Below are 15,914 nucleotides of genomic sequence, written 5' to 3'. Positions count from 1 at the left end.
CGCTTCTTCGCTGTCCCCACTCTCCCTCGGCGAGCAGCCGGGGCGCACGGACGGACCGACTAACGGACTCCCTGCGGGGCAGCGCCGCCGAGGGGGCGCGGACACCCGGTGTCCACAGTCTACCCAGCCCTTTCCATCCAGTCGTGCCCCGCCCCGTCCCGTCGGGGCCGATGGCTCCTTCCGAGGCACGGAGTCCGGGGGGCGCAGGGTAGAGCTCCGCAGCCCCGCTACGTAGCCCGGGACTCCCCGGGTCCTTACGGAGCCCCGCGGAGTCCCCGCCGTCTGTCCGGCGGGATAAGGGAGCGAGTGGGAGCGCCCTCCCCCCCCCCCGCCGCCCCCTCCCCCGATCGTCGAGACAAGATGCTGCCCGGGCTCCGGCGCCTGCTGCAAGGTAGGGACACTGGCCGGCGGGAGGACACTAGAGAGAGGTGCCCCTCTCCTTGGGCATGAGGGTGGGGCAGTGAAGGGGGTGGGGTGGGTAGGGAGCAAAAAAAAAAACCGCTTAGCGCGGGAGCCGCGCCTCCGCCCCCAGAGCTGCCAGCCGCAGGAGGGCACTGGGCTTGGAGCCTGCGGGAATGTGCGGGGAGCTCGTGACCAAGGGGGGACGCGGAGGGCAGACGGAGCTGGCTGGGAGGAGGAGAAAGAGGCTCAGGTTCTGTTGTCCCGGCTCCACCTGCTCCGGGGGACGCTGAGGACTCCGGCCGGCTGGGGAAGCGCCGACTCAGCAACTCCTCGTGCCCGGTGTCTCAGCACTTTCCAGTCACCTGGGAAGGCAAGCCATGTGGGTAGGGGTCTGCCTGGGAATGTTAGGGGGTAGAGAGCGATTCCCCAATGGCCCTGCCTAGTCGCACAGATGGAGGGGCTAGAAGGAGGCTAGTTCTGAGCACTGAGTGACAGCCAAGGGTGTGGGCTGGAGACTGGGGGCGGGGAGGGTAGGGGTCGGAGGGAGGAGGGGAGTCAGGATGAGAAAAGTGTCTAGGGAGGTGGGGGGTGAGAAAGAGGAGGTGGGGGCGGGATAAAGGAGGGGTAGGAGGAGGAATAAAGGTTAGACGACCGGAAACTGGGGTCCAGGGGAAGACCAAGGAAGAGGGAGGTGAGGGTGACCAGTTCAGGAGAGAGATGTAGATGGGGATAGAAAGCTAGAACGGGGAGGGGTGGGGGGAGATAACCGGAAGGGTGAGGACTGGGGCTCTAGGAGATTGGAATGGAAAGGGGATGGGAGGACTGGAAGCCAGCGGAAGCTGGTGAGGAAGGCTAGATGTAAGAGTCAGACACCAGGAAAATGGTTACCAGGGTTGGGGGCCGGGATCCCTACGTGGTAGAGTGTTTTGAGATGGATTAGGATGTCAACAGAAGCCAGAGAGGGAGATGAAAGAGAAGCGATGGTGCCCAGGGAGTAGACAAAGAGGCTTCTGGTAACCACTTCCACGTGGGAAGCCCTCCATTCCAAAGCGCCTGCCTGTTAACATCCCTTCTCTGAGGAGTAGCTGGTGGGCTAGTCCAGAGGACCCTGAGCTTGGGGTCTGAGTTGGATATGAGAGAAGGAGCGTGAGCACTTTGTGTGTGGTGGAGGGGGGGGGGGTGGCAGCCTCTTTGGGGTGGGTACCTGGCCTGGCTCAGTGCTGCCATTTATATCTCCCAGCCCCGACGTCGGATCCTGCCGCCCCACAGTAGCTGCTTATTTTGGGGTGTTACATTCTGGCAGAGTGAGAAGCTGTTTGCAGCAGCTTTAAAGCCTCCAGTCACCTGCATCGGTGCCTCCTCAGGCCCCTGCGTCACTGGTATGCCACCGCCCCCATGCCACTCCCAAGGCCCCCCACCTCCTCACCCTCTGCCCCCTCAGCATCTGCCTGGCAGGCCCCTGGCTCTTCCCTGAGGCAGCGTTTGAGGTGTGCAGATGGTGCTTGTATTTAGGACCCAGTACCCTCTTTCTACAACTAGAGGCTTGTCTACTTTTCCTGGGACATCTCTGCCCTATTATGGTGCGCCCCGGTTCCTGCCTTGGACACTGCCCCCACCCCTTTCTCCTCAAATTTCTTATTCCCAGGGGCCTCTGGTCTAACGGTTGGCACAAGCTGAGAACTTTATCTCAGATCCTGGGTACTCCAAGGTCTGGCAGCCCTTGGGCTTTGACCATGATCCCTTGGTGAATGGATCCTTTTGGCTCTGGGTACCTTAGCCTTCCGGGGGATCAATATCATGTTGTAGACTCTCTCCGCTCCCTCCTGTGGCCAGATCTGGCTATGCCTTTGGTCACTGGTCACCTTTTCTTGACTCTCAATTGTGCTGTGCTCTAGAGTAACCAGAGCCTGGAGCCCAGGAATGGAAATCTATGGAGAGAGCCTACGTCCATCCTGTCCTGTCCCCACCCACCCTCTAACCCTGACCCTGAACAGCCGAACAGCTAGCATTGTGATTGTCCCAAGACTGAGCATCTGAGCACAGTACACCTATGTTCCCTTTACCTCTAGGCCAGCATCTCATATCCAGAGGGTGTGATGGGGGAAGGGGCTCTGAAGGAAAGGTCAGAGTGGGTCCAGCTCTAGATCCCACATTACACTTGGACTTCATAGTGAAATCTTCCTCCCTTCCTAGAAAGGTTGGGGCCTTTGTACTATTGATCTCCCCTGGGGCCATGATAGGTTGGGTTCTGTGGATAAAGAGGGCGGCATGCATGAATGGAGTGCTAGCATGCAGTAGGTGCTCGATAGCAGATCGAGTCCTCTGGTCCCACACTCCATTCATGTTGGGGGGCTTAACAGAGGGTGAGGGAGGCTTGCAGAAAAGGCTTCCCTCTGCCTTTACTGCAAGGCAGGGAAGAAACCAAGGATTCTGAGGACAGAAAGAGGCTTTACCAACCAGAAGCCCACTTTTTTGCTTTCCAGCCCTCGGTAATTTCCTGACTCACAAAGCTTTGTTTTCAATGGTGGCTGAGGATATCCCAGTCCACCTCTGACACACTGTGCCTGCCCAGGACATGCATAAGGGAACCTAGAGTTTAGATGTGGTCCTCGGGAGGGCCTGGAGGGGCTGTGAGGAGGCAAGAGAAGCAGGCCTTAGGGGAGGAGATGTGGGAGAAGGAGAATGGTGTAAGGGGCGGCGGGGGGGGGGGGGGGGGACACGGTGCTCTCTCCACCGCCTACCTTGCCTCTGCCTGGAGTGCCCACTCCAACCCAGCCCGGGGGCAGAGAAGCCCAGAGCCCACCACCTCCCCCTCCCCCTTGCCTCCAGTGAGAGCCGCAACCTGAATTATGGATGAAGCTCCTTGGGTTACAGCTGCTTTGCACGGCAGCGAGGGCCAGAAATGGCATCAGAGTCACTGTTACGCAGCAACTGCCTCGGAGCCCCCCCACCAGGGTCCCTCCTCAAAGGGCCTGAAGGGAATACCACTGAGAAGGAGGGAAGTGAATCCCGCTGAGAGAAAGGCGTGGACGGGAGAGCAGGGAGGCAGGGAGGGCAAAGAGGAGGAGCATTGAAGGAGTGAGGAGTCAAACAGGGAGTCTGGGCAAAAAAAAAAAAAAAAAAAAAAAAAAAAAAAAAAAGGTGAGGGAATTTGCCAGCCCCTAATGAGCTTGACCTCAGCTTGGGACCTGGGGCCAAGGGAATAGCATTCTGGGTTTGTAGCCCTTCCTGCTTTCTCTCCTCGGATAGCAGTCAGTCAACCAGCGGGAGGCTGGAGGAAGAGCCCCATAATCCTGGGGGATGGGGAGGTTGACCGCCATGCTGCTGACACTGTCGAGCTTGTGCATGGGGGTGGGATTAAGGGATCAGAGAAGGATCTGGCTTCCTTTGGTGTAAAATCCTCAGTGAGGCAGAGCTCATAGGGCGACTCTGACAGGAACAGGAGTGCCCTACTGGACACCAGGCCGATCTTTTTCTGGTCCTTTTCTTGTCCCACTTTGTAGTGTGTGACCTTGGATAAGTTGTTCGCCTTCTCTGAAATACAATTGTCATTCCCATAGGCCTTATACAGCTCTGAAATTTCCAGTTCTAAACCCCAGCCCTCGGTGCTGGGGAAGCCCACCCAGGGTCCCCACTCTGGACTTCCACACCCCACTCCTTCCTCGTTAAGATCAGGGGTGAGAGACGTGCTCCTCCACCCCACGTGGCTCTGAAAAAACTCAGAAGAAAAGTAATCGTGAACCGCCGCACGGGGGAGGGGTGAGAAGGACCGAGAAACGCGGAGGTGGTGTGAACGAATGGAACAGCCGCGCTGTGTCACTGAATATTACATCACACCCAGCCTACACACGCACGGGGCCCAGCACTCACACACGCAGAGGACCGCCAGCACATGCTCGCTCACTCAAGCACCAGGAGGGGCCATCGACACACACAATCAGGCTGAGTTGGCCTTGGGAAGTGCCTTAAGAGCTGGGGGGGGGGGGGGGGAAGGCACCCTGCCCAGGGGCCCAGGAAACTGTCAGTGGAGCTCCCTGAGAAGAGATACAGGGATGTGTGCCTGATACAATGTTGCCTACCAGGCTGCTAGCACCTTCAGTAGTGAGCACCTGTCTCACACTGTCCCCCGCTAGATCACAGACACCTCAGAGCACCTGGAGACCTCACACTCAAACCTCAGCTGGCAGCCTTAGAGATCTGGCACTCAAAGTTACCCATCTCTCAGCTACACCTCCCCACCCCAGCCATGGGGACCTCCCCCCCAAACCAGGCCTTCCTTTCTCTGACTTCTGAGGTCAAAGGAATGGCTCCTAGCCTTGTGGATGCAAGCTCAACTCTCCTCATGGGGAAACTTCCCAGGAAAATCTCAGACTTTCTGAAAATTCTGATAGAACTAAGGTCAAGAGGATTCATTCCAACTGGAGCCTCTGTCTGCAACATTAAGGGCTAGGGCTCCGGGCTCCTTGGTGGGGCAGAAAACACAAGCACCCATTCTGGACACTAGTTGTTTGTTTATTTGCTTGTTTGTTTTTGCTTTCCTGACTGTATTGTAAGAAGAATAACCCATGCCCAAACTCCAAAAGTTACTTTGGACAAAGAAACGTATTTAAAGACTTTGAATGAGGAGAGCCTGAGTTGATTCTGCAGCCTCACCCTGTAACCACTTCCTAGGTGGAAAGGCTAAGATTCTTCCAAGGCCTTCAAGGAGAAGGAGGAGGGTGTGGGTCACCCTGCCACCTACAAGCCTTCTAGCCACAACGGGTCTCAAGTTAGTGTCTAGCTTTCTCGTGTGGGCTGGTGTTGCTCCCAGAGGACATGTGGCAATGTCTAGAGACATTTTGATTGTCATAACTGGGGGCAGGGTGCTACTGGCATCTGGTGGGTAGAAGACAGTGCTGTAGTTTAACACCCTAAAAAGGGTTGTCCCTATCCCAGAGAACCCCCGGCCCGGCCTCAGTATTAAGGAAAGAAAACCCTGACCCTAGTCTTAGACTTTTGACCCCAACTCTAAACAAGGTCAAGCACGCAACAATTAAAAAGATGCCTGCTCCCCAAACAAGTTTAGACATTTCCCAGTGCTGTCTACAAAATCCACCAAGTGTTTGGGGGTACAGGCCTACCTCTCCCCAGGCAAAGCTCCCCAGGCAAACCTCAGGGGCCTTCTGGGGATCCTGACAGAGGGAGGATGTTCTGTCTTTATCTGCTCTGTTGAGAGGTAGAGGACAAAGGACAGGAGGGGTGAATGAAAGAGGAGCCCTCACTCTTCGATGCTAGAACACAAGTGTCCAGTCTTGCCAAACTCTAGCTCCCAAAAGAGAGGTTTGAAACCTCTCTCTGTCTGTCTCTAACCCCTGTTTGCCTCTGTCTGTCTGTCCCTCTCTGACTTGCCTCCCCATTGCATCTCTCTCTGCCTTGCACAATCTCAGTCTTGTAGCTGATTGTAGCTGAATTGGTGGGGTGCCTGCCTCACATGCACAAGGCCCTGAGCGTCATCTCCAGCACTGCATAAACTAGGCATGGAGCACACCACTATAATCTCTGCCCTAGGAAGGTAGAGGCAGGAGGATCAGAAGTTCAGAGTCATCCTCAGCTAAACATTAAATTGGAGGGCAACCTGGGCTACATAAGACCATCTCAAAAAGAAGAAAACACAGACATGAACACACAGAGAGAGAAAGAGAGAGAGAGAGAGAGAGAGAGAGAGAGAGAGAGAGAGAGAGAGAGAGAAGTAAGCCTCACTCTGTTCTCCCCACAGGTCCTGCCTCAGCCTGCCTACTGCTGACACTCCTGGCTCTCCCTCCGGTGACCCCCAGCTGCCCTATGCTCTGCACCTGCTACTCCTCTCCACCCACCGTGAGCTGCCAGGCCAACAACTTCTCCTCAGTGCCGCTGTCCTTGCCACCCAGTACACAGCGACTCTTCTTGCAGAACAACCTCATTCGCTCGCTGCGGCCAGGCACCTTTGGGCCCAACCTGCTCACCCTGTGGCTCTTCTCCAACAACCTCTCCACCATCTACCCTGGCACCTTCCGCCATCTGCAGGCCCTAGAGGAACTGGATCTCGGTGACAATCGGCACCTGCGCTCCCTGGAGCCCGACACCTTCCAGGGCCTAGAGAGGCTGCAGTCACTACACCTGTACCGCTGCCAGCTCAGCAGCCTACCTGGCAACATTTTCCGAGGCCTGGTCAGCCTACAGTACCTCTACCTCCAGGAGAACAGCCTGCTCCACCTACAAGTGAGTCTCGGCCATCTCCCCTAGGCCTCTTTCACCTCTTTCTCTCTGGACCTAAGTACCCCTCCCGTGTTTCTTTGTCTTCTTTCTCAGTGTTCGTCCACCCCTCTTTCTCTGTATCTCTCTAACCCCCATTTGCCTCTGCCTATGGGTCTGTCCCTCTCTGCCTGTCTCCTGACTCGCCTCCCCCATATGCACGTCTCCCTCTGCCTCTTCTGTCTGTCTCCCTTCATGCACCCACTCAGCACACTCCCCAAAGTCTGTAGAGCTCTCCTTTCTCCAAGAGCCTCAGCCCAGAGGCCTTTGCATGATCTTTTCCCATCCACCCCCAAGCCCTCCCACTTGTCATGCAAGCTGGACAAAGGGTGGAGTCACTGCTATGGAGGGGGTTGTCTCATAGAAGTCACACTCTTCCCTGATCACACTGGGGAGTAAGAGAACAGGGGAAAACCTCACCCTTTCTAGATCCAGTTCCTTAAACCCATTGTCTCCGGTAAAATTCTGCTACATAGCTGAGGGGTGAGGGGGTGGGAGTAAGAAGGATAATTGTTATTCATTGTTATTATTATTGATCTCATTATTACTTACTATTGTTGTTATGCTGGCTGTCTGGCAGTTAAACCCTCACCTCCCATTTCCCCAGGAAGCAGAAACATGCCCTTCTAACAAACACCCAGGAAGGTATTTCCCTAAGAGCAGAGGCTTTGGCTAGAAGCGGGTACTTCCCACCTGATGCAGAAGGCCCTGCCTTCTCCCCAACCCGGGCTTGGTCATCAGTGTGCCTGATGCTCCTCATAACAATAGTGATGGCAGTTTATCAATGTATTGAACATCCATGCTGTATTCAAATGAAAAAGAGAAGGGCAGAAAAATGCATAGTGACTGGAATAGTATGTCTCATTATTGCTGAAAAAACAACAATCAACTTAGCAGGCGCATAAGTATACATTTTGCTGGGTTCTGGGCAAAGCACTTTATAGACATCAACACTACCATTTATAAGCATGTGGCAGTTTTCAAGCCTCAGTTTTCCTGTCTGTGAAATGGGAGTAATATGAGCATCCGTCACCCAGGGGTTTTGTAAGCACTAAATGCATGAATAATTTGTAGCACACTTAGAATAGAGCTTGGCATATATAAGAGCTATATAAATGCTTGTTAAAATGCCATGTTTTTTTTAATGAGCTTTATTTAACATTGGTCTCAGGGATGTGCCCCAGCTTGAACTTCATCTTAGAGATCTGGGTCAACTCTAAGGATTATTCTGAGGCCATGGATAGGATCCAAGACACACCTCCTATTTCTCTTCTTCCTGAATTTGTTGGGAACCACGGTTACAGAGCACACTTCATCTCATGCCTGGAGGCCTTTCCAGGCAGAGGTTTTCACCAGAGTGCACACTGGGGAAGTATGCACTGGGGAATCCCATGGGTGTGTGGAACATATGTCCCTGAAGCCACTGTCCCTGTGACTGGGGCATTACTAGTCTCCCCACCAAGCTGAGCTTCAGATTGCCTGGCAGCAGGGACAGACCTGGCTCCAAGGACAGAATGGAAGCTTCTACAAGTAGTCAGCTGGGGAAGGAGGAGCTGACACTTGGCCGGCCTGATAAGCCATACTTTCCAGGGCCAGTACCCCGAAGTACAATTGAGTAGGCTAGGAGTTTCTGCTAGTTTGCTTAGGTTTTGTGTCTGTGCGGCTGGTTGATTAGCTTCTGTTTTTGTTTTAAGATGAGTTTTCTCGAATCCCAGGCTGGCTCTAAACTTACTATGTAACCAAGGATGGCATTGAACTTCAACTTCCTCCTCCTCTTCCTTCTCTTCCTCCTCTTCCTCCTCTTCTTCTTCCTCCTCTTTCTCCTCCTCCTCACTTCTTTCTCTTCTTTTTCCTCTTCTTCTTCTTCCTTCTCTTTTTCCTTTCCTTCATATTTTTATTTTTTTTGAGATTCATTTTTATGTGTATTTCTCTTTTTTGAGATTCATTTTTATGTGTATGGGCATACATCTGTGTACAACATGTGCACAATGTCTGATGAGGCCAGAAGAGAAAGTCAGATCTTCTGGAGTTGGCATTACAGATGCTTGTGAGCTGGTCTATAGGTGCTAGGAGTCAAACCTAGGTCCTCTGCAAGAGCAGCCAGTATTCTGAGCCATCTCTCCATCCCTGACCTTGAACTTCTTAATCACTCCTGCCTCTGCTTCCTGAGTGCTAGAATTACACATTCATACCTGAATGCCTGGTTTATATGGCAGTGGATGGGACCCAGGTCTTGGGGTATGCTAGGCAAGCATTCTACCAAGTGAGCCATATCCCCAGCCCTGTGGGTTTGTCTTTAAAAGCACTTTCCAGCCTCTCATCTTTTCCCTGGCTTTGCACACACTATTCTTTCCATCCTCTCATCTACATCCCTGAGTTGGCACCTTACTGATGTTTATCTAGATTGTTTATCCGTATTAAATGAAAGGCATGTAGCACAAGCTACACTCTAAGATGAAAGCACCATAATTGTTGCAGGTTGAGCACCCTGATCTGAAGAAGTGGAGATCAGATGTGTTTGCTTCAGAATTTGGAAGATTTGTATACACATAATGAGTTATCTTGAAGGCAGGACCTAAGTCCCAGCACATAGCTCACCCATCTCTCCTATATACTTGTCCACATAGTTCCTCTGTATCTCCTATACCTCTGGCCTCATAGCCTAAAGGAGGTTTCATACAAACTTCATAATTCGAAACAAAGTTTCCTGGTGGGGAACTCTCCACTAGTGGTGACAAGTTATTTTGCTGCTCTGAAAGCTTTGGATTTTAGAGGATATAGGATTTCAGACTTTCTGATACAGGGTGTTGGGCCTTTGTTTTTAATTTTTAAATTACAGTTTTTATGCTTGTAGCTGGTAGTAGGTACATATGTCATGGCTCGTACATGGAAGTCAAAGGACAACTGGGGGGGGGGCGTTGGTTTTCTCTTTCCTTCATGGTCTCTCTTCCTTCTTTCCAATTATTGAACCTAGGTCATCAGGCTTGGTGGCAGACAATTTTATTGGCCAACTTGCTAGCCTTGATACTGTTTTAATTACTACTCCTAAGATCCTGACCTCTGCCTCAGTATCTAGACGGTATTCGTTATTTGGCTTTAGGGAAGGTACCTTCCCTCTCTAAGCCTCTGTCTCCGCTTCCTAGTGGGGAGTCACATAAATGATGCCTTCCACAAAGACAGGCTGTGAGATGCTAGTAAGTCAAGGTGTAGAGTACATAGCTTAAAGTTTAATAAATTACTCTTGACCCTCGGGCCACAAGCACTGCCTGTGCCTGGAGTCAGCTAAAGCCCAAGTCTAAGGAACCTTTAGGTGGTCACTGGGGTCTTCTGGATTTGGATCCGTTTTTCTTTTCTGAACAATGTTGGCCTGAGCAGCACCGGGTGTCATAGGAAGGAAGCCTCTTCACACCTGGTCCTTTATAGAGAAGGAAAGAGACAGCCTCTGTCTGTGAAGTACCTGATGGAACTAGGCCAGGAGATGCCACAAGCAGGTGAGGAAACATGTGGCTCAGTGAGATCCTCAGGAGCAGGTGTGACCGATGGAGGATGGAGCCCAGCCTGCCTCAGGAGGCTTCTGGAGGAGGCCCACTGTTAGGATGTGGCGGGTGCCCGTTGGAAATGGCGGAGTTTCTCATGGAATGTCTGCTGAGGGCTAGGCGCCGTGCCAGGCCAGTTCATTCACCAGCAGACTCCTCACTGAGCACCTACTGCACGCCAGGCAGCATGCAGGGTGCCAGGGATTCCAGGGCACAAAAACAGTATCCCTGCTCTGCCGGAGCCTGTTGGAGGGTGGCCAGATGGTAAGGCTGCTTCTCTCCTTTGGTTACCACAGTGGCTTACTTGGTGTTTGCAAGAAGTGTTTGAGCTCAGGCAGACCTGAGTTCTAATCTAAGCACTCTCTAATTGCTGTGCCCTCCTGGTCCTGGTCCCATCTATGACGCTTGGGGTAGGAAGAGCTAAAGGAGATGATAACTTGGAAAAAAATACGGGAGCAACATCACTGAATTCACCAACCTTAGTGTTGCCAGGGTAGAACTAGCCCAAGTCTATTAGGTTCTGCAGCGCAGGTGTTGAGCATTCTGTCTCTGGAGTTCATGCCCATGTTAGATGCTGGGTCTTAGACAAGCGGCTCCCTTTCTCTGATACCCTCTCTGTTAGTCTCCAAATAGAGATAATCATAGCATCTGCCTCATAGTGTTGATGATTAAGATACTATCAGGATCTGTGCCATACAGGGTTTGGCATTCAACGAGAACTTGGCAAATCACCTGCTGACGCCGATGATTATGACACCTGCCATGGATGGGCAAGCACCATGAGCGGGGGGGGGGGGGGGGTGCCTAATGCAGCGTGCACACACAGAACAGCTTTGCTGAATGAGTGAGATCGACTCCCGGGCTCACTGAGTCAAAATTAGCAAACGCTTAGGGGACCCAGGGGATCAGCCACTCCAAATCACTTATGGCACAGATTAAAAAAAAAATCAAAAACACTGAGGCCCAGAGAGGTGCCTGGAGCTGCCCAAGGTCACACAGCCTGGGTGGCTGAGAAGATCAGTACCAGTGCCAGGTGCTGGAAGGTTGGAGGAAGGCAAGGTTAAGAATAGGATGCTCTCAGGCACGGTTGGGAAAGGGTAGGGATGCTGCATTTAGATTCCAAATGGATACAGAAAGCTGTGAACCGGCCAGGCAGGAGGCAAGAGAAATGCGGTTTTTGAAATGGAAGAGAATGACTTTAGCAGATGTTCCAAGCCCAGAGGGAGGGGGCGTGCAAGAAGGTGATGGGGGAGGGCAGGGTCTGTGAAAGTCAAAAGCTTATTAATGCACAGAGAAAGGTTTTAATGGCGGAGAGAGGAAGGAGCAGGAAGGACCGGATTTGAGAGCTTCAGCCCAGGAAGTGGTGATGAGATTTGGCTATAACTTGGGTTGGGGGAGGGGAATGGACCCCAAGGCTGAGTCTCAGAGTCAGGAGGAGCAAGACTTTTAGCCAAGAAACACAACACAGAGGGAGGAAGGCTGGAATACAAAACTGGGCTGTGGCTGGAAACATCTGGGCTCCCTGGGGCGTCTGAACCCCCAAGTCTCCAAAGATGTGCCGTTCTCCTGTCTCCCCACACTGATTCTCTGAACATACTTCCCTGGGTGTGACCTCCTATTGCTGACACTCTGAAGAGAAACCCCAAGGGAGGGGTTAAGCAGAAAGGACTCAGGCTCCATCTGAGCCTGGCCAGGACAGGAAAGGAGAAACTGGAAGGGCACACCAGCAAAGCTGAGGCTCCTGGGTTGAGCAGGTCAGCGTCAGCGGGGGACCTGAACAGCCATTCCTGGTGAGGGCTTCAGAGGGTGGAGACCACTGTCCTGGTGTTAGAGGTAGCAAGAAGGTTGAGAAGGACTGATCTCAATGTGGCCAAGAGGAGGGTTCCTGGCAGATTCAGTTCCTGTAGCAGAGAGGGCGGAAGGCGTATGGGAGGAGGTGCGAGCACAGAGGAACACAGGAAGGTGGAGGCTTGGATATGAGCTGGGACTCATATCCACCCGCCCTCCTGAGACTTTCAACCAGGTGCCCAGGTAGCATGAGGAAAGAACCATCTCCCCAGGTACTGGGAGAGAGAGAGACAACCAGGGTTGGGGAACAGGCCCAAGGTGAGCTGGCTTGGGCAGAGAAGGGGGCTCTTGTCCTATTAAATCACAGCTTCTGGAATCTACCGATCACAACAATTTGGGGAGGACCCTAAGGTTGTGGGGTAAGAAGAATGGGGTTCTGGCTCTTTCTACAGCATAGCCTTCATCTCTGAAGCAAACTGTACTTTTAAGGGGTAGATCCTAAGTTTTAGCTCCCAAATCACACTGTACATGGGTCGGAGCCCAACTCAGGCTCTTGACCATTGGTTGGCAAACATTCTACAACTGAGTTACAGCTCCACACCAGCTCACCACCAAGGGCTCCCTGGCAGGCTGGTTAAAATACAGAGTCCACTCCCCATGGTCATACCTACATCTGTACTCCTGAGCCATAATCCCATGGTTCTCCCAGTGATGGCTCCTGAGATGTCTCCCAAGGTGACTTCTCCACCCCAGGGACTGTCCCCACACTGTAAGAGGGACAGTGATACAGTCCCTCAGGGACTTCGGCTTCTTCCCTCCTTTTCTATGTCTGGAATGTGGAGCTGACACTGGACCCTGGGTAACTCTGCCAGGAGGACTGCTAGTCCCCAAAGAGCATCTCTCTTAGAGGAAAATGGATGGGATGGGATTCTAAATGAGCCCCTGCTGTCATGACAACCGTGAATTATGGATGGTTGACTCTGCTTCTGTTAGCTGCTGTACCCTCAACAGCATCATAACATCTAACCTTGCTTCAGTCTGTTGAAGAATCTTCTTTCCTTTTATACTGAGGAAACAGGGTCTCAGTGGGGCTAAACAACTTGTCCAGAAGCTAGGAAAAGGAAAAGCTGGGGTTTGTGTTGGTGCTTTTACCTCCAGAGCCTGTGGGCTTCATCCCTGGACCAAAACTCTATCTGCAGGAACTGTACCCAGCACTCCACCCCATGAACCTTATGTGAATGCTCTTCCTGGGTCCTCAGAACAGACCCAAGAGCTAGAAACACTCATTTCTACTTTACAGAGAAGAAAGCATGCTTAGAAGTAACTTGGCCAAATTAACAAACACGGCTAATTCACATGATGTCTGCCCACGTTAAAATCCAAGCATCTTAATACATGCTGCTCCATTTCTTCCCCACATTTTACAGGGAACGAATCTGAGGCACAGAAAGAGAGAATGACTTTTCCCAGGCATCTCAGTCAGTTCATGACAGATCCATGATCTGACTCTCAAACTCTAAGCATCATCTTCAGGCAACTTCATCAACATCTCTCGGGAAGGCAGACTTCTCAGGCTTCCCCCTCACCTGCCAGATGGCCAGCACTGGGAAGTTACTGGAATCTGACAGGGACTGGGATACACTCTAACTCTAAGAATCAGGCAGTTGAGGTGGCATTATCCCTCTGCAACGGTTAGTATTGACTGCCATCTTAACAGGATCTAGAGTCACCTAGGACTAGCAAGATGGCTCATCAGAAAAGTAGTTATTACCAAGCATGGTGGCCTAAGTTCTATCCTGGAAACCTTTATAATGAAAGGAGAGGACCCACTCCCTTGTGTTGTGTACGTGCATGTGCGCACGTACACACACACACACAGAGGCCGGGATACGTTAAATAAATAAGTAAATTTTAAGACCCAGTGATATAACCGGGTATTGTGTTACTGAGTCAAGCTACTGAAGAGGTTGAAGCATGGGAATGACAAGTTCAAGATCCACCTAGGCTAAACAGCAAGTTCAAAGTCAGCCTGGGCAATTCGATGAGACTCTGTCTCAAAATACAGGTGTAAAAAGAGCGCTGGGACTGTAGTTCAGCGGTAGAGTTCTTGCCTGGCATTGTTGTACTGGGTTCAGTCCCTTGTGGCCCTGAGCAGCCTGACCCACTGACCTCAAGTTGTGTAGCTTTTTTCCATAGGAAATAGATTAGAAGATGGGGGTGGGGGGTGGGGTTCAAGTTCAGGGCTCAGACTCAGTTGATATGGTGCGGTCTAGCTTGTTCGAAGCCCTGGGTTTGATCCCCAGAACCACATTAAACTGTTTTGGTAGCACAAGCCTGAAATCTCCGGAATCAAGAGGTGGAGGCAGGAGATTAGAAGATCCTCTTGGTTACACAGCTGGGATACGGATGCAGATGCGTCAGCCCTTTCCCACTCTTCCACCCTGCCATTATGCCTTCCCCTAGGTCCTGGAGTGGAGTCTCCGACCCTGTCTCAAGCCACTCTCTTCTGTCTCCATCCCCCACTCAGGATGACTTGTTCGCGGACCTGGCCAACCTGAGCCACCTCTTCCTCCACGGGAACCGCCTGCGGCTGCTCACGGAGCACGTGTTCCGCGGCTTGGGCAGCCTGGACCGGCTGCTGCTGCACGGGAACCGGCTGCAGGGCGTGCACCGCGCCGCCTTCCACGGCCTCAGCCGCCTCACCATCCTCTACCTGTTCAACAACAGCCTGGCCTCGCTGCCTGGAGAGGCGCTGGCCGACCTGCCGTCGCTCGAGTTCCTGCGGCTCAACGCCAACCCCTGGGCGTGCGACTGCCGCGCTCGGCCGCTCTGGGCTTGGTTCCAGCGCGCGCGGGTGTCCAGCTCCGACGTGACCTGCGCCACCCCGCCGGAGCGCCAGGGCCGGGACCTGCGCGCGCTGCGCGACTCCGATTTCCAAGCGTGCCCGCCGCCCACGCCCACGCGGCCGGGCAGCCGCGCCCGCGGCAACAGCTCTTCCAACCACCTGTACGGCGTGGCCGAGGCGGGCGCTCCCCCCGCAGACCCGTCCACGCTCTACCGAGACCTGCCTGCCGAGGACTCGCGGGGGCGCCAGGGCGGGGACGCGCCCACCGAGGACGACTACTGGGGGGGCTACGGCGGTGAGGACCAGCGGGGCGAGCAGACGTGTCCCGGGGCCGCGTGCCAGGCGCCCGCAGACTCGCGTGGCCCCGCGCTCTCGGCCGGGCTGCGCACCCCTCTGCTCTGCCTCTTGCTCCTGGCGTCCCATCACCTCTGACTGCGGTGCTCAGACGGAAGAGGCCACGGCCTTCGCCCCGCTCCCCTTCTCTGCCCCACGGAGCCTGAGCTCCATCCTCGCCCCTTGTTTGCGACCCGGCCTGGTACCTTCCCTAGGCCTCCTCGCTCTTTTTCTTGTCCCCCGGACCAGGCTGCCTCATTTGCCTTCTGGGCTGTTGTGACTTATGTATGGCAGCCCCTAAGACGGTGTAGAAGGTGGCTCGGCCCCATTCGCCCTGATTCTAGCCATTAACTCTTCTTCCCCTCCATCCCAAGCCTGGGACGTGGAACCCCAGGCAGCCGTTGCTCCTCTCTCCAGGGCCCCACAGTGGACTCGGAGGGGCTTTTGTCTGCAGAGCACCTTCCACCAGCAGAGCCTTTGAAAGCTCCCCCTGGGAGCCTCCCCTCCTCCCCCCCCGGATCTTCGAAGGGATGTCTCAGCAAGGGCCAGGCTGTCCCTGGACCCTGCTTGTCCTGATCCCTTCAGCCTCCTGACACCGGAGGAATACTTTTCTCCTAAGTCTACCCGGGACACTTTTTAGGGTGCCTGGAGAGAGTTTCCTCTCCACCATGGCCCCTGTGTGGTGAAGATCAAAAGAAATTGTTTGGGGGAAAAATTTATTAAAAAATTCTATTATTTTA

General features: G+C 53.3%; 1 protein-coding gene across 2 annotated transcripts; it reads left to right on the top strand.

Moving 5' to 3' along the window:
• Window positions 1–15,914, top strand: Rtn4rl2 (reticulon 4 receptor like 2). 2 transcript variants are annotated; one of them, XM_034495828.2, is made up of 3 exons: window positions 1–391; window positions 6,158–6,639; window positions 14,524–15,914. In XM_034495828.2, exons 1-3 carry the CDS (start codon window positions 361–363, stop codon window positions 15,271–15,273), a joined length of 1,263 nt encoding a protein of 420 aa, XP_034351719.1. In that variant the 5' UTR covers window positions 1–360; the 3' UTR covers window positions 15,274–15,914. The 2 variants fall into 2 exon arrangements, with proteins under 2 accessions (XP_034351719.1, XP_034351721.1); XM_034495830.2 differs by lacking the exon at window positions 1–391 and adding an exon at window positions 522–781.

The sequence above is a fragment of the Arvicanthis niloticus genome, chromosome 2, assembly GCF_011762505.2.
Source record: "Arvicanthis niloticus isolate mArvNil1 chromosome 2, mArvNil1.pat.X, whole genome shotgun sequence".
NCBI classification, from domain to species: domain Eukaryota; kingdom Metazoa; phylum Chordata; class Mammalia; order Rodentia; family Muridae; genus Arvicanthis; species Arvicanthis niloticus.
The sequence above is the reverse complement of the archived record's forward strand: the minus strand, read 5'-3'. Positions and strand labels throughout refer to the sequence as shown.

Bases quoted from the DNA above. Each gene is read 5' to 3' on its own strand.
- Rtn4rl2 (XM_034495828.2), top strand. From the start codon at position 361: ATGCTGCCCGGGCTCCGGCGCCTGCTGCAAG. The intron at 392-6,157 runs GTAGGGACACTG...TTCTCCCCACAG, and splicing joins GCTCCGGCGCCTGCTGCAAG to GTCCTGCCTCAGCCTGCCTA. The intron at 6,640-14,523 runs GTGAGTCTCGGC...TCCCCCACTCAG, and splicing joins ACAGCCTGCTCCACCTACAA to GATGACTTGTTCGCGGACCT.